This window comes from Toxotes jaculatrix, chromosome 8 (genome assembly GCF_017976425.1).
Source record: "Toxotes jaculatrix isolate fToxJac2 chromosome 8, fToxJac2.pri, whole genome shotgun sequence".
Classification (NCBI taxonomy): Eukaryota; Metazoa; Chordata; class Actinopteri; family Toxotidae; genus Toxotes; species Toxotes jaculatrix.
The window spans coordinates 18,314,264-18,336,156 of NC_054401.1; the positions used below are offsets into that span (position 1 = coordinate 18,314,264).

A 21,893-nucleotide genomic window follows, 5' to 3' on the forward strand; every position below is an offset into this window, starting at 1 on the left:
TGATTACAACCATGGAAAACAATAAATCAATCAATGAATCTAATGAAGCCTGTGTGCCGTCGCTGGCATTTTGCTCTCATTCGTTGTCATCTGTGGAATAACAATGGGAAAGAAGGGGATCGTAGTTAAATTGTTAATCATAACGTGATACCACAGTCAGCAGATTCCCCATATGAGAAAAACATGCTCAGGGTCCTATCTGCTCGGAGAGGGGACATAATGCAGAAAATATTCTTTCCACCCCACTGGACAAAGGGATAGTCTTCGAAACAATGCGAAGAGTGTACAGTATTTGTTCTTTGAGAGAACTGTTACATTACAGTGACTGATTTACTTAGATTTTAATTGCTGAAATAAATTTATTCTGTTAAAATATCACTGGGGGAGCAGTCGACATATACTATATACAGTATTGTGTGAATTATATAATGGGATACTCAAGTGAACCCTGTAGGGATTTCTCCAAGTGATTGCCTTCTTTCACAGGGAGGTCAGAGGTCATCTAGGTATATAAAAAAAAAAAAATCGTATGTAAACGACTTGCTCAGCAGCACTTCTGTAGGAATAGTAGTCGCCACAGAGTCTGGACACTCCATCTATTTTTTTAGGCTTTTAACCTGCACAAATGTGCACTTCTATCACTTGTCAGTTTTTGTTCGACCTTAAAGGCATCACTGTTTTTGAGGATCAGCTTGGTTTTATGAAGGCATTAGCTCATGACTGTGACCTGAGATCAAATTGTGACTGATTTTCAGGGGGCTGCTGACTCTGGCAGATTGGTGGGCAGGAATTCTTAACAGTACAGATTGGGTGATAACAAGGAAGTGCTCTGAACAGGCCCTAATTGGCTTTGGCCTTAGACTTCCACAACTTCCCGTCAGATAAGTGATTTTGGGAATCATTGCTCTTGGCTGAAGAAAGCTTATGGGAAGATGACACTCTTGTGTGAAGTTGTGATCAGGGTGAGCTCATGAGGGCATGCTAAGAGGCTTGATCATCGGTAAAATGGTATGCTCCCTTGTCCCTTGTAGTAAACACTGACAGTAAAAAAAAGAAAGAAAAAGGAGGTGTTTTACTTTCGGTTTGGACAAATTTCAAAGGTTCGACTAGGTTAGCACCACAGCATTAAGCTGTCCTTTGCCTTTGTTGAATGTCAGAGTAAGAGCTTTCGCAGTATTACTTTGAAGTTGTTCGAACTGTTGCTCCATCGTGACTCAAAATGGAGGTGATATCTCAAAGTGCCAATCTTTTTCCTGATTTACATAAATTTGAGAATCCAAAATGAAAAGAAGTTGGGAGCCACTTATAAATATGTACAATTTCATTGTAACTAACAAGGGTTGTCTCTGAACGTGCTATTTTAGTACCAAATGCTACTTTCTCAGCCAGGTCTTTCCTGCAAATGATATCCTTAATCTTAATGGGACTAACTGGGTAATAAAGGTTAAACAAACAGGACTTCATCCACCTCCTGCATTTGTTAGGAGATATTCAGAGAGATAGTCTTCCAGTATAAAGTCATGCAAACAGGATCTCATTAGCAAATGCAAATGAGAAAACACCAAATCTTCGCAGAGAGGCAGAAGTGTATCTCCATGGGATAGCTGGAACATGACAGCTCACCAACCGCCCCCACGCTGAGCACCAAATGTGATGGTCCGCTCCTGCTGCTACTCTTAACAGGATGCAGGATCAAACCATAAATGTAAGGGTGGGGGGGGGGGATTGAGGAAGAGGTCACTGGAAGCCTTCATCTTCTGCCATTTGAAGCCCTGGTGTAAAAACGGTCAGTGGTGAACATTACTTTGTGAAATAAGATTTGATATGGCTGCCTTCCGGAGAGCTTTTATCCAAAGTGCTGTACAATTTGCTGCCAACTGTTATGTCAGTGTGCATTAGCGTATATTTCCATTTTGGCTTCATACACTGTAAAAATGTACCTTTCATAGTACATCGTTACATTGATCATAAACAAGTTTCTGCACCATCTACTGCACATTGTCTTCTCTCTCTCTTTATTTTGTAACAGTCACTTTCATGCTCTACTGTCAAACTCTTCAAGTGCATCTGAGCATGAAAGTTTAGTTTTGATCTGGCAAGAAAAATGTGTGACAAATGAAGTCTGTTCTTTATGCAGTGGTAACTAATTACAGCAATGAGTTGTAAACATTTTAATTATAAATGTTCATGTACTGACTGTAAGTTTTTTCTTTTTTTTTTTTTTTAAATGAAACTCTTCATATGCAAATGACATCGCATAAGGGTATAACGTCTTTCTGGTTTTCTGTATGATCTGTGAAGGCAGCTGATCAACCACAAAGGCTGGAAAGCTGAGACCGCATTCAATTAAAGCGATAATTAATTTGGTTTGTGCGTCTGTAAGTTGTTGAGAGGGTATTTCCCAGGAAGTGAGAAAGGCAAACCTTCAGAGCCAATCAGAGCTCTCCTTTGAGAGCGTGCCTGTCGTGACATCACAAGCCATGGCGGGCAGAGTCCCTGGCATGGCTTCAGACCAACAGACCTTCTGCTGCCAGCAGGGTGGCAGTGGCCTAGGGCAGGGCGGCGATGGCCAGGTCACCAGCTTTTTCCTGCCTGGCATGAGCACTGCGGGAGAGGTGACCGGCAGGATGGCAAGATGTCAGAAACAGCCCTTTAGATGTGTCAAAAAGCAGGCACAGCTAGGGGAAGCTGCTCATCGAGTGTGACAGAGCGAGGAGTGAGGCCAGTCAGACAGGCTGCCCAATAAACACGCAACAGCCGAACAGCATTACATGATGTATAGAGGTTATATAAAAAAGGTATGTTTTTAGTAGTGACATAAGCTGATTTAAGCTAGAAATTGTATGTTTTCATTATTAAGGAGTGCTATATTCAATGACCAAAGGGGCCAAACCTGTATGTGTTTGAAGAGCAGGGTACAAGGCAAATGCTGAAAAACACATTTTAAAGATTCTCTCCAAACATGTATTAATCATACAAAAAATGATCTCTGCTTTGAGTAATAATTTGTGTCTGACTCATTTTTTTCCGCAAAAAGTTCAACTACCTCATTGAGAATTTTTTAAAAGTCTAGATTCTCAGTGTAATGTAGGTTTCAAATTTCCACATCACACTTGTGTAAGTGGCATGTTGAGCTGTGGCTGGCTCCACGCTTGCCATGTCATCAGTGCTGGTGCATATACGTGTTAATCTGAGATTTAAGGTGAGCTCAGACAAACTTTACCCTTTCGGCAGCTGAATGTGAAAACACCCTTTCTAGTGTCAAACTTTGCACATACCTCATTCTGCTCAATTAAGTTCAGACATTCAATTCAAGGAACAACATGCAAAATATATTTTTTGAGTGGAGGGGGACTGTAAGAGATTTCTGAAGGAGGGGGAATGCAGCGAATTTTTGTGCTGGTGAGTGTGCACTGCTGCCACAGTATTTGTCCCCTGCATTGCTGGGACAAAAAGAGGCTTATATAGAAACTGCAATAGAAAACTACACACATTCTCACTTCTGACTCATTGGTTTTATCATCAAAGCACGTGGCCATAGGGGTTTGCAGGCAGGCATGGGGAAATGCTGCTAGTTCAGAGTAAATCGAGGACCAATGAAACTGCCTTCACCGAGATCTGCGAATTCTTACTTTATATTCATGACTTCCTGAAAGAATCAAACAACTCAATTAGTTTATCAGTGCAATCAGCAAAAGTGTATTAGCTTTAGACTGTTTGCTGCTCAAATAGTTTACCCAAACAGTTGATTTGTCCTGTTTGATGTGCAGTGTGTTTATTTCAGAGGTGGCGACCTGCTTCGCTAATCCTCTCACTGTCTTTGTCATGTAAACTTTTCTCCAAGCATGCAGCAGCTGCGGCTGAACATCGTCTGGTCTTGATAGGAGAGTGGGTCTTTAAGTTGTTAAAAGGTGTGTCGTTAACACAGTAATGCAGCATATTTTAAAGTCTGAAACTGGTTTTCTTTGAACTGAAGAAGTGGAAGGTATCAAGGAGGAAACTGTCTCATATGGGCCCCTTGCAGGGCTAAAATTATCAGCGAATTCTATGTATTTTTGTGACAAACCTTACTGTAAATCGGGGGTGACAAACGGGCAACATATTTCATCAGCATTGTACAGATTGTACGTGAGTTCCAGTGTTAACAGTTTGAGCTTCTCATATATTTAGAATAAACCGCCCCTTTTGTTTCTCTATTACAGTGGCAACACACATCTTTTTCTTCCATCGCGTGTTCACTTTTTTCAGCACACTTGTGACAAAATCACACGCAGCCCTCTCATGACAATCCCTTATCATGACTTGGTTGCTCCTCTAGTATGGGCTCCTTACTCTGCAGCCCCATTAGCACTTACAATGGAGGGAATCATACCGATTCTATATCTGTACAAGTCTTTCACAGCTACAGAAGGTGATGTGGCTGAGTTTCAGTCATGACAAGTTCCATGCCTGCAGCTATTGTGGCAACACAGACATGAAAATGAAAGAACTGTATTTATAATTTTTACTTTGACGTCTTTATTGTTGTCACTGAGATACATTTACTTTCCAAGTTCTTAGTTCACAGTCTGACACATTTTGCACAGCATATAGCTGTAGGTAAAAATACCACAATGGCAGAAGCATGAAATTACCAGGATGCTACTTGAAGTTGAACTTGAGCAGCGATTTTCATATGGTTGATTTTATGCATTCCGTCTATGGAACCCTGTAAAAGTTTTAAAAAGTCCATGACAATCTTGAGGCCAACTCCAGATCAGCACCACCACAATTTATTTTTCTCTTTGTGTTGAATTTGGGTTTCATAGACACGGTAGTGTTCAACAACAATGAAAGTAAAATAATCCATGTCATATTACAATATGAGGCACAGTAACTCACATAAACTCACTGTGGACCCCCACAGACGCACTCTGAGCCCTGATGGGAATGTTAGTCTAGTGATGTCTTTGTGAGGATGATGGGATGGAAACAGATCACGGGTGGATTGGGAAGCCGCCTCGCTCTTACACACCTTGGCTACGATGCCGAGGATCCCCTGCCCCTCCCCTGGAGATCGGAGGAAAATCTGATAATAGGCTGCTATCTGTGCGTCATGGCCACAAAGAGCGAGCAGCGGTGAAAGCCGTGAGTGCGCCGCCACTCTCTGATAAGTCCGCCTCCATGGCTCAGGTTTTACTTACACTCCCTCCTCGACCCCAGACACAACATGATGTCATGTGTTAGTATGGGCTCAGCTTCACAGGTTGTTTCGCTCGTTTGACGTTGCCTAAGATTTTTATTTATTTTTTTTTTTTATTTTTTGTAAATTCAGTTATAATATTTTTTGGTGCCTGTCTTGAACTTGATTGGCAAACGGAAGCAGGAGGAAGCATCGCTTTGGTAAGTTTATGTGTTTTAATACATTTTTATATGAGATATATTAATTTGAATACTTTAAGTTTTTTTATTACACTCTCCAATTAAATATACTTCTTAGTGTAATAAATGACAAATGAAAACGTTATTTGCCCTAAAATACAGCCAACAAATAATGAAACCTTTGGCGTTATTTACAGGGAATCCCGTTTCCTGTAAATCATAACCACATGATTTTATTTGTCTATGTACCGGATATATTTGAGGTATATCTATATCCTTTTTTTCTCAACAGCGTCGTTTAGATTTGTTTGTTGTCAATTCTCACATCGGACCTGTCTGATCCAAGAAACATCACAGGTTTCTTCAAACGGAAAAATAATTGGCTATTTCCCTTTTTCACTTCGGGTTCACGTCGGGTATCCCGTTGGGACACAGAACCGCATCAGAATTGAATTAATGCAAATTCATTAACTCTGAATAATAATATAGGATTAACAGCACCACATCTATTACTAAGAAAGTCACTACATTTGTCCACAATATTAAAAAAAAGTCTAAATATATTTATAAGATAAATGGCTCGCTCATCTTATAAATAACACGCAGCTATTTTTGTAAAGACGTAGGCTTATGTGAGTTTGAAAGAAAAAAAAAAACAGTACTATAACCGAAGAATTTGCCGTTTACATTTGATTCTCTCAAAATATGCCACGGATCTCAAGAACTGTGGGCGAGATTTCAGTTCAGTTTTGCACCGCAATGCCACCCCAAGAAATCTGTGCTATACTTCAAGTTTGTCATATGATTTACAGGAAACGGGCTCTTACCTCGAGGCGATTCCCCTCCAATATTGTCCATATAAAACAAAAGTCATCATTTCACCTCGTTTTTTTTTAAATGTTGACCAGACAGTGCCACTGATGGTTGCATTGCATCCATACTGAACTATTAACCTGAATCACATCGCAGATGTAGTCTCTCGAATTTGAAATCTGAAAAAAAGGCAAATGGTGCCTTACTCTATATTTAATGGAATACTTTACCTAATAAACGTAATAATCCTAAACTAGCAATAATAATAATAATAATAATGATAATAATAAGAAGAAGAAAATGGCAAATGCCAGTAAGCTCCATGCTAAAGATGACTTGTTTTTGAAGTTACAGTAAAGCAGTAAAGCCACGGATTTTTAAAAGAAGACAATGGCCGAAATTGAACATTTGAAGTTTGATATCATAGACTTCACAGCCACACCCTGATAACGCCCACAAAGATCCTCTGTTTTGATATGACAGTCACTTTCCACAACCCATGTCAGTGTAATTTCGTTTACGCTCACAGTCCCAGTTTGGCACTTGTATCAGGCCTCTCAAGCGCTGGTGACTCAGGTAGCCTGTAAGTGACTTCAGATGTGCAGCCAAGGCTGTCCTCAACCCTAATCTTTTTCTGTCTCAAGGATCCTGACTTCAGTGGATGCAGTGAGAAGAAGAGGGTTTTCGATTTAAGCAGAAGACGTCCTGAAATAAAATAGTGACTCCTAAGGGAGGGAGGTGTGGGGGAGAAAATCCCTGGAGAAGTTTGGTGTCAACTGGGATCAACGGAAGAAATCGACCTCTTAGACACGACTGAGTAAAGACCAGAAAAGAGACCATGCTCGGCGGTGAAGCTGACAGCAGCACCTTCTCTTCTACGAAGGAAGCAGCGGATGAGAGACGCAAGTCTCCAGCTGTGGACGGGGATGACCCGACCACTCGCAGCAGGTACACGGAGCACGGGTTGGGTGCTGACCGGTACGCTCCGACAGTTCCCAAACAATGCCCAGAGACATCGAATCCCTGTTCTTTTATCCCTTACACCCCCAGCGGGACGGTTTACACGCCGTCCAGCGCTGGCAGGTACCCCTCATCTCTCCACTTAGGCTCCGTGTTGCCTCCCGCGGGGTTTTCTCCCACCACAGCCGGTCGCAGTCACTTCAGCTCGACTTACCACCTCGGACAGAGCCCCGGCTGCATCTACCCGCCCTACACCGGCTCAGGTTCCGCTCTCAGCAGTATGACTCTTCCTACCGCCGATCCGGGGATGAGGGCCCAGGTCTACCTCTGCAACCGGCCGCTGTGGCTCAAGTTCCACCGGCACCAGACCGAGATGATCATCACCAAGCAGGGCAGGTGAGATGGCAGTAATAACGGAGATTAGATGAATGTTTTTATTTATATTCGAGGGACGCAAACGTATGTCAGCTCAAGTGAACGATTTTTTAAATCTGATGTCAAATTAAAATGATTTCGGCCTATTATAAATGCTAGACAATAACCAATGAGTATGTTTGAAGTGCATTTAGTTTCAGTGCTGTCTGATCATTTGCTTTGGTTTTGTGTTTGCAGACGGATGTTCCCGTTTCTCAGTTTTAACATTGCTGGTCTCAGCCTGACAGCGCACTACAACGTCTTTGTGGAGGTGGTGCTGGCGGATCCAAACCACTGGAGGTTTCAAGGAGGCAAGTGGGTTACCTGTGGGAAGGCGGACAGCAGCAGCCAAGGTATGGAAACAGGTCGATATCTGGTATTTAGTTTAGTTTCTTGTTGGAAGTTTTCATTGAATCGTTTACCACGCTGTAAAAAAAAAAAAAAAAAAAAAAATAACAGAACTGAAATGGGAAAAATGTAAGATTATCAAATTGACGGATTTTTTTATATTTGCAAAAAATATATATTTCGAAACAAAATACGGATTATCATGAGAAATCTATAGGTTTGCAAACACAGGCGTGCAATCTGAACCGCCTCCCCCGCAGTATTTAGCTTATTAAGCAGTTTAGTAGGGGTTGGCTACTGGATTTTGATGTTGGAAATTTTATTTCTTTATTTCAGGGAACAAAGTGTATATCCATCCAGAGTCTCCAAACACAGGGGCCCACTGGATGAGACAAGAAATCTCCTTCAGCAAACTGAAACTCACCAACAACAAAGGAACCAGCCACAGTACTTCTCAGGTACGACACACATAAACCCTGAAGTAAGGCCTTTAATCCTCACCGAAGATTTAAACAAACTGTATTAAAATGTCAAAAAATAATTTTCGTCGTACTGGACATATTTAGTTTTTTTTTTATTATCACCAATACCCAGTAAATAAGTAAAATATACTGGATGTAATTATTACCCTCAGTAGTTTTACGCGTACCACAGTTGAGTGTTTCAGTTTTCATATTGACGTTTGGAAATTAAATTGCAGGCTTAAATGAGCCGCGTTCACATGGAGAACATGATGCTTTTTGCTCTCAGCAGAAATTGTGCAAACGAATACTTTAATCAAATAAAATTGTCGGTGGCGGAATAAGTGTAGGAATAAATGTATAGTCATTCCACACCACTGGCAGAAAAATAACCGTTTAGCACAAATCAAGTGTTTAATTTTAACAATTAATGGATGCATTTTTTTCCTACTCTGTTTGCAGATGATTGTCCTGCAGTCGCTGCATAAGTACCAGCCAAGGCTGCACATCGTGGAGGTGACGGAGGACGGAGTGGAGGACATTAACAGTGACAAGACTCAGAGCTTCACTTTTCCAGAGACCCAGTTTATTGCTGTCACTGCCTACCAGAACACTGATGTAAGCATGAAACATCCCCATCTACAGCTCTTCTATGATACGATTTTTAAAAATTATTATTTTATTTTACTCAGATCAGTATCCATGCTGCATAAATTGCTTTGTTACATTTTTTTTTACCCATTTGTAGCTTCTAATCACTGAAACTCATCCATTGGATATGAACAACGATTTTGAATGTTATCTCTGCTATTTCCTAGAATAGGTTGACGTGCATGTAGTTAATAGACATGGTGCTTCTTTACATTTGTTCTCTCTGTATCTTCATATTACAGTACGTTGCTTATTCTTCTGTTCTGCTTTCTTTTAGATCACACAGCTGAAAATTGATCACAACCCCTTCGCCAAAGGATTCAGAGATAATTATGATTCGTGAGTGTTTTACTTCATTGTTGTGCAGTGCTCATAAGCATTTAAATTTAGTATCACTATAACCTTTTCACAGTACAGAAATGAACCAAATGATATGTTATATTGCATCGACTGTCTTACTGTGTAGGCATTTTATTTTTAAATTTAACACCTTAAAATTGTTTATTTCAAATGAGTGGGCTGAGTCATTTCGAAAGATGTTTTCACACCATATTTTTTCATCCAGACATCACCCTTTCTTGACCTCAAGTTCATAAGTACACATATTTTTTAGGATGTACACAGCTCCAGAGAATGACCGCCTCACCCCATCTCCAACCGACTCTCCACGTGCCCACCAGATTGTCCCTGGCGCCCGCTACACCATGCAGCCCCTCTTCCAGGACCAATTTGTCAACAACCCTCCCCAGAGTCGCTTCTACAACAGTGAGAGAGCTGTACCACAGACTAGCAGCCTCCTCTCACCTCAGATCGAAGACGGAGCTTCGCAGAGGTGGTTTGTCACCTCTATGCAGCAAGGGGGAAACAGCACTAGCACCAGCAACAAGCTAGATCTCACACCTTATGAGGGTGAATACTCAAGCTCTCTGCTTCCTTATGGTATCAAATCCCTGTCCATGCAAACATCCCACGCTCTCAGCTACTACCCAGACTCTCCTTTCACCACCATGTCTGCAGGGTGGGGGCCCAGAGCAGCATACCAGAGAAAGGTCACTCCGAGTCTGCCTTGGTCACCCAGACCCAGTCCCAGTGCTGGTTTCCCAGAGGACTCAGATAAAGTTAAACCACAGATAGAGGAGGAGGTGAATGGCAGTGGAGGCCTGATCTCCTCGTGGACAGAGACACAGACATCAGCTCTTTCCCTTGACAAGGCTGATTCTTATTCCACTGCCTGCAAACGAAGGCGTTTGTCTCTTAGTGGTCCAAGCACAGAGGACTCACCCGCTGACATCAAGTGTGAGGACTTGGTCTCAGCTGCCACCAACAGTACCGCCTATAGCAAGGAAACCCCCTCATCCAAAGGCATGGCAGCGTACTACTCCTTTTACACAAACCCTTGAATGATTTGTCTCTGAAAAAAAAGGCCTTATGTTGTCATTTTGGTTGTTCTTCGTCTGCCACCGTTAACAAAAAAACTATTATTTTGCTTTTAATGGTATGTACATACCCAGAATTTGCTTTGGTGGTGCAAATGTTTTTTTCTTCTGTGGTGACACAGGAAATATCAAGAACACATTATAATAATGAGACTGAGAGTCACGAGATGTACCCCACAATAAGCAATGCCACGTTGAGATATGGGCTTGTTTTGTCTTTCTAAAGTCTGTCTGTTTTCCTGGACTATATATTTCTTCAAAATCCCATTCATGTAACTCTGTATTTGCAATTCTGAAAGCGCCAAAGCATTTGTTGCCCCATTTTTGAAAAACAAACAAACAAACAAACAAACAAACAAACAAACAAACAACAAAACAACAGCATTATGTATGTTCCATTGTTGCATACATTACTGTATCTGGCTTTACACTTAGATTATGTGTTTACAGATTATTTATTGAAGGCCTGCTGATATGAAATTTGTGCACTCTTAAATGTGAGAATACTATGCTGTATATACCTTCATTGCAATGTTCAGATATTTGATAATAAAAGGCATATGTGTTCTATGGAGTATGTGAGTGGTTATTTCAAGTTAAGACACTTTTGCCCTTAAAGACAGCATACCTTACATGTGATTGGCCGAAGTGTACATTTAAAATTCAGCTTTTTTTTTTGTATATGAATGCACAGTTTCTATAACTACTAATGTCTATAATTACTCACAATAAACTTTGTTTTTTGCTTTTATAAAATTTGATTGGTACATTGCACATAAGAATCAAAGCCTGCACAGGGTTGTGAAGGAGGATAAAAGAACTTAAATTGACCTGACCCACCTTTTCCTTTTTAGACTTTATTTAATTTGTTTGTTTTTTTTCTATGGTGAACAACAAATGCCAAGTCTCAAAACCGGTTTAAATCATCTTAAGACTCGACTACTCAAGGGATACGCTACAAAGCACAACTTCATATCCTTCCAAAGGTATGATTTGTTTCCGTGGACTCTGCCGCACTCTAGTGTTCATTTGTGGTACTCACAGCCTCAACAAACCACTTACCTCAGCAGCCTGTTGAGTTGTGATGGAGACTTAGGGCTTCTGACACTACGTTGACTTCAGGCTCCTCTTAACCACCAGCCAAAATTGAAGATTTTTGTTCTGAAGAATCCCATTTCTACTCCGTCCATGGGAACCTGGCACACATTGAATAAAAATATGAATAGAATAAGGCTACATAGTATGCAATTCTTATTGTCATGTAGCGCCACAAACATGCACAGTTCTGATGCTTCTTATTTAGGATAAATAAGGAGGTAAAAAAAATACGATGGACCTAAAACAAAATGCATTTCCATGCATCATGCATTTCCAGTGCAATATATATTGTAACATTATTGTGAAGGATACAAACAATGAAACTTAACTTTATTGTTTAAGTTTAACTTAACTAATATCGTTGTCTTTGGAGTTAGCTTTGGCATTAGCATTATGACACCATTTAGTGTTTGGAAAAAAAAAAAAAAAAGAGTCATGTTTCTCCGCCTGTTTTGGGGGGTTGTGTTGAAACCTGGCAACCCGACTAGCAGACAGCAGAGAGTCAACGGACAGTTGACAGGAACAACATCACTGCTCTGTACACGCATTATTTATGGGGAAGCATTGCCTCACTCAGCCAGAAAAGCCTCTGTTTTCTTGCGCTAGCGACTGACAGTCAGTTCACAAGGTCAGGTCTACCACAGCGAGATGCACCATTTGTGTAAGTCGAAATACTTGTTACTCATTGTTTATTACGAGTTTATGAACTGTGCTAGCTAACTTGGTTAGAAACAGGGCTAGCTTGCTAACTGACCCGCTAGCGTATGCACTGACGTTAGCCAACGCAGATGCTAGCGTCATGATGTTTTTTTTGTTTTGAATAACACACAGCTGGCAAGCAAGATTGTGTATTATGATTAACACTGGGCCTTTCAACAAACGGACTGGTTTGGAGCTAACGTTATCTAAGGTCAGTTGGCTGGTGAATGTTTTCACTTACCAGAAATGTAACAAAGCGTAGTCGTAGACTGTTCATTAACACAACACAACACATTGCTATCGGTTTGAGCTAACTAGCGAAAACGATAAACACAACACAACACTGGGAAAGGCCTGCATGAAGGAGTTTAGTAACAAACTGATTTTTCAGTTTTAAATGCTAGCTGTTATAAAGCTATAATTAGATGTCGTTTGTTGGCGCTGTTACGGGGGGAGTGTCGTTAACTATTGTCACATAGGTTAATTAGTTATGCATTTGGAGTGTAACCCAATCGACTAGTATGTGTTATACCAGGTTATGAAACTCTGTTCAAAGATCAGGTGCTTACAAGTGTTGCCCAAGGTGGGACACTGTCGGTTCGTCTTGTCCTCTGAGTGTGTGGGGCTATCAGGGTGTCAGTCACATGGCACAAGCTTGACACAGATCTACTGATGCAAAGTAAGTTAACTTGTGCTATCTCCCGTCTTTGTTTACATGACGAATATTTGTTTCTTCAGCCGTCCTACTGCAAGGATGGCTGGATACGATGTTCTATCCTAATACAACTGTAATAACGCTTTTGAGTACGTATACATTATTTACTTACTTAGGTTGACTGGATAAAGATCAAATAATAAATCATGCGTGTCAAGTGACTTATTATATATCTGGTACACAGTGTGAGGAGGAGACAAAGTCCTGTCCCACTGTGGTCCAGCCCCTTTTACACTACCTCCATTCTACAAAGGATTTTTTTCATAGAGGGTTTTTGTAAAAAACTGAAACTGACAGTGGGGAATTATGGTCATATTTTAAGCTAGATCTGTATCTGCCTCTGTATGTGACTGAACCACGTGAGCACCTCATAACTTTATTACACATATATACCTATTGCTTTGGCAGCATTAAATAACTAAAGTCACTGCAGGAGTCTTCATCGTCCAAATGTGTGTATGCATGTAGATGCTTATTTATTTTTTTAAATATTTATTTTATCATGTCAATTGTATTGTTAGAGTATAACACTGGAAATTCCCCAAATTACAGTGAGTAATACCTTTTCCTGGAAAATGACCAAGGATTATGAATAAGACCTGGAGTTAACTTCTTTTCCATGCTTATCTATGACATGCATGCATAGTCTCCTTTGTAGTTTTAGATTGCTGTTATTGGTGTAAAGACTGTCTGATGAGACAATAATGAGTCAGACCAATTCATGTTTACATAAACTGTAGAAAACAGTCAGCTGTTCTACAAGTGTAATGTTGAAATTTGCTTACCATTTCCTTTGCCCTACTTGCTAACCTGTGGAGAGCTGGGCATTATGCACACTATTCACGGAGCATTTTTTTCGTTTGCTTGTGTTCAGAGCTTGCCTACATCAAGACATTGAGTATCATGAATTCACTAATTTTAGTATCATGAAGTAGTGCATAGTGGGCTGTAAGAGATGTTGTGTTTTGTGGTTTTGTGCTGTAGCTCACCAGAAATTCATAAAAGCATCATACTGGCCAAACAGTCATGACCATATGGTGCTCTGGTGGAAGCGAAATGCTGACTCGCTGCATGTTGTTCTTGAGTTGAGGATCTCTTGCTTCACAATGACTCCTGGCCTCAGTAGGATGGGCAGCATTGGCACAGAGAGGCGGAAGCACCTGGTGATGCCAGAGGAAGTCTTGTCCTTCTCTCTGTGTGAGCCTTGTTGGCACTATGTTTAGTTATCCTAAACAAAAAATAAAAAGAGAAACACAGTGAGGTGGTTTACAGTGCAGTGGTGATGCTGACACAGGGGCTTGTGGCAGAGCAGTTGGAGCAACCTTGGAGATGCTTCTCTCTTCCTTGTGATTCAGAAGGAGTGGAAGTAATTAATACTCCTAGATGCATGCAGGGCTGCTTTTTGAAACTCATAAAAATACTGGCTTGCTATATTGGAGTTTTTTTTTATAGGGACAGACGTGCTCAGTGACTATTTTTCTGCTAGCAAGGCCTTGTTGGACTCAGACTCATAAAGGAATTTCACCTGTTGTCCTCCTTTTCTTTAGGACCTTCAGTATGCTGGTCAGTTGGACTTGAGCAGGTTGAAGACGACTTAAGAGACTGCTGTGTCAGTTAGAGCTTGAACCCACGGTAGGTGAAGAGATGGGGAACACAGCAACCAAGTTCCGTAAAGCTCTCATCAATGGGGATGAGGTGCTGGCCTGCCAACTTTATGAGAGCAACCCGCAGTTCAAGGAGGCTCTGGATCCCAACTCTACATACGGAGAGTCCTACCAGCACAACACTCCACTGCACTATGCTGCCCGGCACGCCATGACACGCCTACTCAGGTCAGGATGTGGCCCAGACAAAATCAAACAAACAACCAAGCAAGCAAGCAGACATAGCACACACATTCAAAATTATATATTTTTGGACTGGATTCTATCTGTGAGGGAAAATTGCACATCTAAGGGTTGACAGATGAAGCACAAATTTGTTGTTGCTATTCTACAGATTAATTCTTTTGATCAGTTAAATTATTAATTTTATTGCTTATGTGGTACCTGTTTCGATATCAGGTTTCCTTTGAGCACTTCTCTTACTTCTTAGCACTGTGTGATGATCAACCGGTCCCATCTACTACTCTGTTGCTGCATCATAAGAGAAAAATTTTCATGTTTCATCTATATATCTCTGTCCCATCTGTCTCTCCACATAGCCATCTGTTAACAGCTCTTAGGAATGCAGCATGCTGGGATGAAATAGGATGGAACTCCAAGAGCTTCCCATCCGACAAGCTAACAACCTTGCATTTGTTTGTCTTTTCTCAGGCCCTATTCATACTTCACTAATATTATGCTTGCTCACCTTTGCATTCGTGCATGACTGAAAATGCTATGTCTGGATGGACATAGCACAGTATTCTGATTCTTCTAGTTTCCACATAAAGCCCCAAAATTCTGAGAATCAAGACTGATTAACTAATTTGAAGAATAATTTACCTGAAGTGCGACACGCATTTCCACATGGGTCTCTACTGTTTAGTTCTGTAGATTTTATGTGGACTATTATGAAGTAGACTACTTAAAATTATTTAGAATGTATAGTTACACTAACTCTCAAAAGACATTGTGCGTTACAGAAATAAGTGATATTGGTTGTTGGTTATTTTCACCCTTTCTTGGTTTGTCAGATGATGAAATGGTTTTTGAGTTTTTACTATGTTGTAAAAACATGTTATAGCCCCTCAAATAATCTTACAAAATGAGAAGAAAAAAACAATGCAGGGTAAAAATTGTAAACCCTAATAGGTTACTTTTTTAGCTATTCCTGTCCTTGTCTTATTCTTTTAGGTCGTTTCTCCTAAACAAAGATGGAAATCCTAACAAGCGTAATGTGCACAATGAGACGTCTCTGCACATGCTCTGCATGGGGCCCCAAATCTTAATCTCAGAGGGGGCGCTGCAACCTCGGATCTCGCGGCCACATGAAGACGAACAGCGTCGGTCTGAATGTCTACAAATCATCTTGGCATGGACCGGAGCAAAGTTGGACCATGGAGAGTATGAGAGTGCTGATATCAATGCCACTGACAACAAGAAAAACACCTGCCTGCACTACGCTGCTGCCTCAGGCATGAAGACGTGTGTTGAGGTGAGATTACAAAATCCAGTGGATATTTTTCAGTCAGGGCTAATGTAAGATATTCACAAGTATCACGTTTTAGGACTAGATCAAAGGCTTCATAGATGGAAATTGAAGAGCCTCACTAAGACAGAGAGCAATTTGAGTGGAAGGAAAATAAAAGGGGCCGGAGTAACTGTGATGTTAACACAAATTATTCAGTATCTGCCCTTTTGCACTGTGAATATCTGTAGAATTGTGACTGGTGTGTGGCCTTGTGTTAGATCCACTCGCGACCCTGGGTAAGGGACAATAATTTGCATATTCAGATTCATTCTATTAAGTTTGATCAAAGCCCTCCCTGGTCAGTTTTGGGAAGATACTGTGCAACACAAAACATCTTTATTAATCCCAGGGGCAGGATGCATGACATGTAAAAGTCACAGATTAATTAAGCTGTCATTGTTTTTCTTTCAGAATCTGCTTTTGTTAAGACCCTGAGTTTATTTTGAAAGAGAGTTTGTATATAACTTAGTTGTGTAATCCCCATGATGAAGACTTTAGTTTACAATATGAACAACCACAATTATCAGCTGGATTCAACTATCGCTACACATCTAAATGTAGATAATCAAATTTCAGTGCACTATATCATTCATTTCCATGACTCATAATTATGTAATTGTCTACTGTGAAACTTTTTTTTTTAAATTTTGTTTATGTATTAATTTTTTCTAAAAGCCTCAGAGTGGTATATAACAAAATGCAATTTGTACCATCTGCAAAACAAAATGTCAACATTTGGATGTAGGCAGGTCTGCCTACATAGAAATTTGAAAAATGTTACAAAAAGCAAAGTGGAAAAGATTGAATTGGACATAAATAACACATTCATACATGAGATCAATTTCATTCTATCTTCCTAAAGTGTCTCAGCCATTGCTTAAATTTTGTTCAGGAGCACCAAAATGACAATCAAAAGGAGACGTTGTCTTTCCTGCTACTTGTAAGAAAGGCTGCACTTCTACACATGAAAATTTATGATAAGATGCATAAAGTGCACATGTCCACTCATGGGTTCTGAAACTGCAGAAATAATCATGATCACAATTTATATCAGAATGATTGTGATTAGCACTTCTGCCATAGTTGTGTAGCCTTTCCCTCAACTACTATCACAAAGTTAGTGGTACTTTAAGGTGTCTTAGTGTAGATATATAGCCACTGAGCTTTAGTGCATGTTCCTGCATATAGTGTGTACCCCATGATTCACAGACAGATTTTCCCTTTGCTTTTACTTGTTCAGGCCCTGGTGCAGAGACAAGCAGACCTGTTTGCGGAGAACGAAAACCGCGAGACTCCATGTGACTGTGCGGAGAAGCAGCACCACAAGGAGCTGGCCCTGTGCCTGGAGTCGCAGATGGTCTTTTCGATTGCCCCTGAGGCGGAGGGTATAGAGGCAGAGTACGCAGCCCTCGACAGGAGAGAGGTAGAGAATAACACACGAAGAGGCAGTGGGTACACAGCCTTCAGTTTGTCCTGCTCAACTGGTGTCACTCACAACATGCGTATTTAAAACTTCCATGTAGTCCCCACCTACTGTTCAAGAATCTAACAAATGCCTTAACAGCTTTCATCATCACATTCCTGTTACAGATAAAACTCTTTTGAGCAAGCATCGTAGATACCCTCACCTACGCATATCCACACAGTGCTGTGTTACAGAACATCCTTTTGTCAGTGGTGTAATATTGGTACTGATACAGACCCACAATTTAAAAACTCTTTATGTTTTAGGGTGCATAAGTAATGAACAGAAGAGATGCATTTTGTAAGAACTGAAACCGTTTCATAGAGTTTTAAACACACAACACATACAAATTAGTCACACAAAATAGTCTTCCATAAGGCATGTGACTCCTATCATCATCAGTCTGTTTGTTCATTGGGTCTGACTTAGTCATGCCTCAGTAATCGTCTATATTTGACTTGCTTTTAATACTTCTATTCTCCTCTCCCCTTTGCCCCATCTTTCTTTCTACTCCCACCCTCATTCCTTGACCTTCTCTTTCCCTGATCTCGCCATTTGTCTCCCTCTCCTCTCTCATTACCTTTCTGGCCTGTTCCGTCCTGTTTTTTGCCCACTTTCTTTCATCATCATCCCTTCCTCCTGTGCTTACTCTGTCCTTTCCTCTCCTCTAGCTATACGAGGGCTTGCGGCCTCAGGATCTACGAAGGCTGAAGGACATGCTGATAGTGGAGACAGCTGACATGCTGCAGGCCCCGCTCTTCACTGCAGAGGCACTGCTACGTGCCCATGGTACTATTAAACACACACATACACACTCAGTCACTCACATGGTGGTATCTGCTGGTCCTTAAAATTACTGGCACTGGGAACGTCCTAGTAGCCGAGTGTTTAAATACCATGTAAGCGCAATGTGCCTGGTTTTATTCAAGCCGGAGAGATTGACTGCTTTTGTAGTTTTTTTTCTCTGTGTCCCTATGTTTCATGTGTGTTCTTACATTATTACTATTGGACAATTTGCTACAAATACTGCTTTTTCACCTGAGAGATGCTTTAAACAATCTTGAAATGTTGTTGATTTTGTACCTCTTGTTTTGCTTTTTACTTGTAGAGAAAGTATTTATTTTTTAATTTGTCTTATGCTTTATTTGTTTGGGGATTAGACATTAGAAAAGAAGCACATTGTGAACAGCCTTTGTTATCTAAAAGAATTTCACTTGAATTGTGCTCAGTGGAGTGTACCATTATTACATGTGAGGCTTCTCCTCTTCACCAAATATGTGAAGAAAATCCACAAACAAACTGAACCATGTACTTTTTTATTTTATACTACATTGCTGTAGCTAATAGAGGTTTGTTTGCCATGGGTTTTTCAGGATTATTCTTCTCCATTCTATTCTTACTAAAACAATAGCGTGCAGTGGAAAGTTGCTTGGGCTACATCATAGCTCATTGCAAAGAACTATACATTACTCGTTTGCATTATTTGTAAGCTTATATTTCTAAATATTTAGTAGGCATCCTCATTTCAAATCACCACAAATGGCATGCTGACATTGAGGTTGTTAAGTCATGAAAAATGTTAGCAAAGTAATGCATTATGTCTGAAACTAATGGCTTGCTTTTTGGTCACTCATAAGATTGCCTGAAAGCAAACTGTGTGTGCTCGCAGTGTAAATTTAAAGCCAAAAGGAATATGAAGTATGAGATTAGAGTCTAGAGTGACACAGGGTGTAAAATTTTAGTTGCCTTATTAAATCTATTGGTGTGAAGTAATGGTAGCTATGAATTAAACGCCCTGTTACTGGTTTTCAGTTTAACACATCCACATTCACAAACATTATGTTCATATCCACACAGTACAGTACATATTATTCTGTCCAGTCAATTTCCAGTCATCAGTTTGATCATACACCCCTAACAACCAATAGCATTAGGCCAAATCGCTGAAAGTATTTTAGCCTAGGCAGACGGAAGGAATTTCATTTTGCCAAATTCTTTGTGCCCAGAAATATCAGTCACTTGGCCTGACTTACTCACCGATGATCTTCTAACTTAGATTTGGCCAAGTACTGAGTAAGAGTGTCACCATTTTGATTTGATTTGCAGTCTTAAGCCACCAATTCCGAACTAGTTTCACTTAACCTAGCTAAGAGAATCTGTCTGAAGAACTTCAAATGTTCAGAAATTTTTGTTATTTGATTTTAAGCATTTGAAAACCTTCACCCTACTTAATTTAACTTAGCTCAGACTGTGTTAGAAGAGTAAACTTCAAAAAATTAGTCACAGTTTGCGGTTGATTTTTGAGTCTTTAAATATCCTCATTCAGTGGGCTGAATGGCTGTCTGTAGAGCCATGTGTGCTACATATTAGACATACTTTTGAGAATTTGACCCCAGAATAGTGCTATATTTATTCACCTCTATCATGGGAATGCTGCCTGCCTCTTTAATAGGAATGGAACATTTTAAGATTTTTGGTAATGTGTTGGAGAAGGGTTTTTGGACTTGTGTATCTTTAATTCTTGTAAAAACTTTAAGAAATTTCCACACTTCCTAACTTTTACATTTCCATGTTTGACATTTTCAGTTTTCTTATCGCAATGGTGGTGCTTTCCCGCTGAGCTGCAAGCCTGTCAGTCTTTCTGTACCTAATTTTTGATATTTAAGACTAAATATGAAGACTTTTATTTCCAGACTCCTTTTTAATGGCCAAAAGCATGAAGATAGGGTCATACTCATTAATGAGTTTTAATTGAATGGAGATGGGGGAAATTGTTGCAGTATTCATTATCTAAACGAGGCCATTTAGAGTCTGAGGCATTTGATTGGTGGTGGAACGTGTCTTGAGGCTGATAATGGCCTAATTGCACAGTTGACCGGGTCATGTTCCTTATTTTAGGAGGGGACTTTTTCATCAGAATATTTTGACTCTGGCACAGTCCACAAGTCATTCAATATTTATACTGAAAAGCTCTCAAACCTGCTCTTGTGCTAATGTGAGATCGAACAGCTATTCTAAAACAGAAAACCAGATGGCAGCAGGTCTATGTTGTTGGCTGTTTGAAAGGCTTAGGCGGTAGTGTTGCCACTGGAGTGGGATTTGTGTGGGCTTTGGTGGGTTCAGCATTGTGCTTACCACGTCTTACAATACTCTTACTTCTGTCTTAAATATAAGACAGGATGGGCTGAAAGCAGCTGTTTTATGTGAATACATTTGGTGTGAATGAAATGAGAGTTCAGCTGAGAACAAGAAGTCTTGTTGAATGGAAATTCTGCCATACGCTGTCTTTGATGCTTATCCATGTCTGTTTAAGGCCTACATTCATGAAATGTTGTAAAAACTATTATCAGAAAATATTCAGAAGTTTTGTTTGTTTGTTTTTTTTAAATCAACCTTATGATTCTAAATCAGAGCTGCTATTTTTAGAAGCTTTGCTTGAGCCTGGTCTGTTTCATTATCACATGGGTAAAAAAAATCTTAGCTATGTTTAAAAAAAAACAACTCAACTGGTCATTCTAACTTTATTCATTTCTCTTTTAGCAATAATCTCCCATTTACCCTCTCTCAGCTTTTCTTTTTCTTGACTGTCGTCCAGAATTCTTTATGCCTCATTGTCATGTGCTCATAACAAAACCAAAAGGTTTCCTTTGATTATGCTTCTCTGTTTTTTTTTACGTGTTAACATTTCTTTCTCTTTGCCTGTGTCTTTACTTTTTGGCATCAGATTGGGACAGAGAAAAGCTCTTAGAGGCCTGGATGACCAATGCAGAGGAATGCTGCCAACGCTCAGGGGTACAGATGCCCAACCCGCCTCCAAGTGGCTGCAATGCCTGGGACACCTTGCCCTCCCCCCGGACGCCACGCACCACCCGCTCCTCTGTCACTTCCCCAGACCAAATTAGCCTTTTGCCTGCGGATGAGGAGTCTTCTCTGGTGAGAGAGAGAGAGAGAGAGAGAGAGAGAGAGAGAGAGAGAGAGAGAGAATGTCTTCAGATTCCCTCTTGCCAAATGAATAATATGGCATGAGGAAAACTGAAATGGGTACTTTTTTTTTTACTAGCCAAATCACTGTTGAACCCTATCAGATCAAATTAAACCACAGAACGAGTAGCAGAGGCTGGTATAGCAGCAAAGAATAAAGCTAGCTTGGAACTGCACTAAAAGTAACTATCACTGTAACTATAAAAACTGTACACCAATGTTTATTTAAATTGAGTCCCTAGGGTGCCACAGATTTCCTGAAGTGTTTCTGCTGAATTCTTTAAATTTTCACTGCCACACCTGTCTTTCCTGCATAA

At 40.3% G+C, this 21,893-nt stretch overlaps 2 protein-coding genes across 3 annotated transcripts in view; both read left to right on the forward strand.

Moving 5' to 3' along the window:
* The first annotated feature begins 5,161 nt into the window (after positions 1-5,161).
* On the forward strand, positions 5,162-11,011 carry eomesb (eomesodermin homolog b). 2 transcript variants are annotated; one of them, XM_041043445.1, is made up of 7 exons: positions 5,162-5,382; positions 6,819-7,530; positions 7,747-7,901; positions 8,233-8,354; positions 8,820-8,975; positions 9,286-9,347; positions 9,622-11,011. In XM_041043445.1, the coding sequence occupies exons 2-7, from the start codon at positions 7,013-7,015 to the stop codon at positions 10,406-10,408; spliced, it is 1,800 nt and encodes a 599-aa protein (XP_040899379.1). In that variant the 5' UTR covers positions 5,162-5,382; positions 6,819-7,012; the 3' UTR covers positions 10,409-11,011. The 2 variants fall into 2 exon arrangements, with proteins under 2 accessions (XP_040899379.1, XP_040899378.1); XM_041043444.1 differs by lacking the exon at positions 5,162-5,382 and having other exon boundaries at positions 6,705-7,530.
* A 1,044-nt stretch (positions 11,012-12,055) lies between these two features.
* Positions 12,056-21,893, forward strand: part of LOC121185394 (ankyrin repeat and IBR domain-containing protein 1-like) — a 33,387-nt gene continuing 23,549 nt past the window's right edge. Inside the window, exons 1-6 of the mRNA XM_041043443.1 lie at positions 12,056-12,203; positions 14,504-14,788; positions 15,794-16,094; positions 17,371-17,553; positions 18,267-18,384; positions 21,320-21,528. Of these exons, the coding sequence (XP_040899377.1) occupies positions 14,601-14,788; positions 15,794-16,094; positions 17,371-17,553; positions 18,267-18,384; positions 21,320-21,528 (999 nt within the window). The 5' untranslated portion in view covers positions 12,056-12,203; positions 14,504-14,600. The remainder of the gene's footprint in view (positions 12,204-14,503; positions 14,789-15,793; positions 16,095-17,370; positions 17,554-18,266; positions 18,385-21,319; positions 21,529-21,893) is intronic.

What these genes read in the sequence shown, in the direction of transcription:
- eomesb (XM_041043445.1), top strand. Translation starts at nt 7,013, where the DNA reads ATGCTCGGCGGTGAAGCTGACAGCAGCACCTTCTCTTCTACGAAGGAA. An exon ending in GGCGGACAGCAGCAGCCAAG is followed by an intron (nt 7,902 to 8,232) that starts GTATGGAAACAG and finishes TCTTTATTTCAG; the next exon opens with GGAACAAAGTGTATATCCAT. An exon ending in CCAGCCACAGTACTTCTCAG is followed by an intron (nt 8,355 to 8,819) that starts GTACGACACACA and finishes CTCTGTTTGCAG; the next exon opens with ATGATTGTCCTGCAGTCGCT.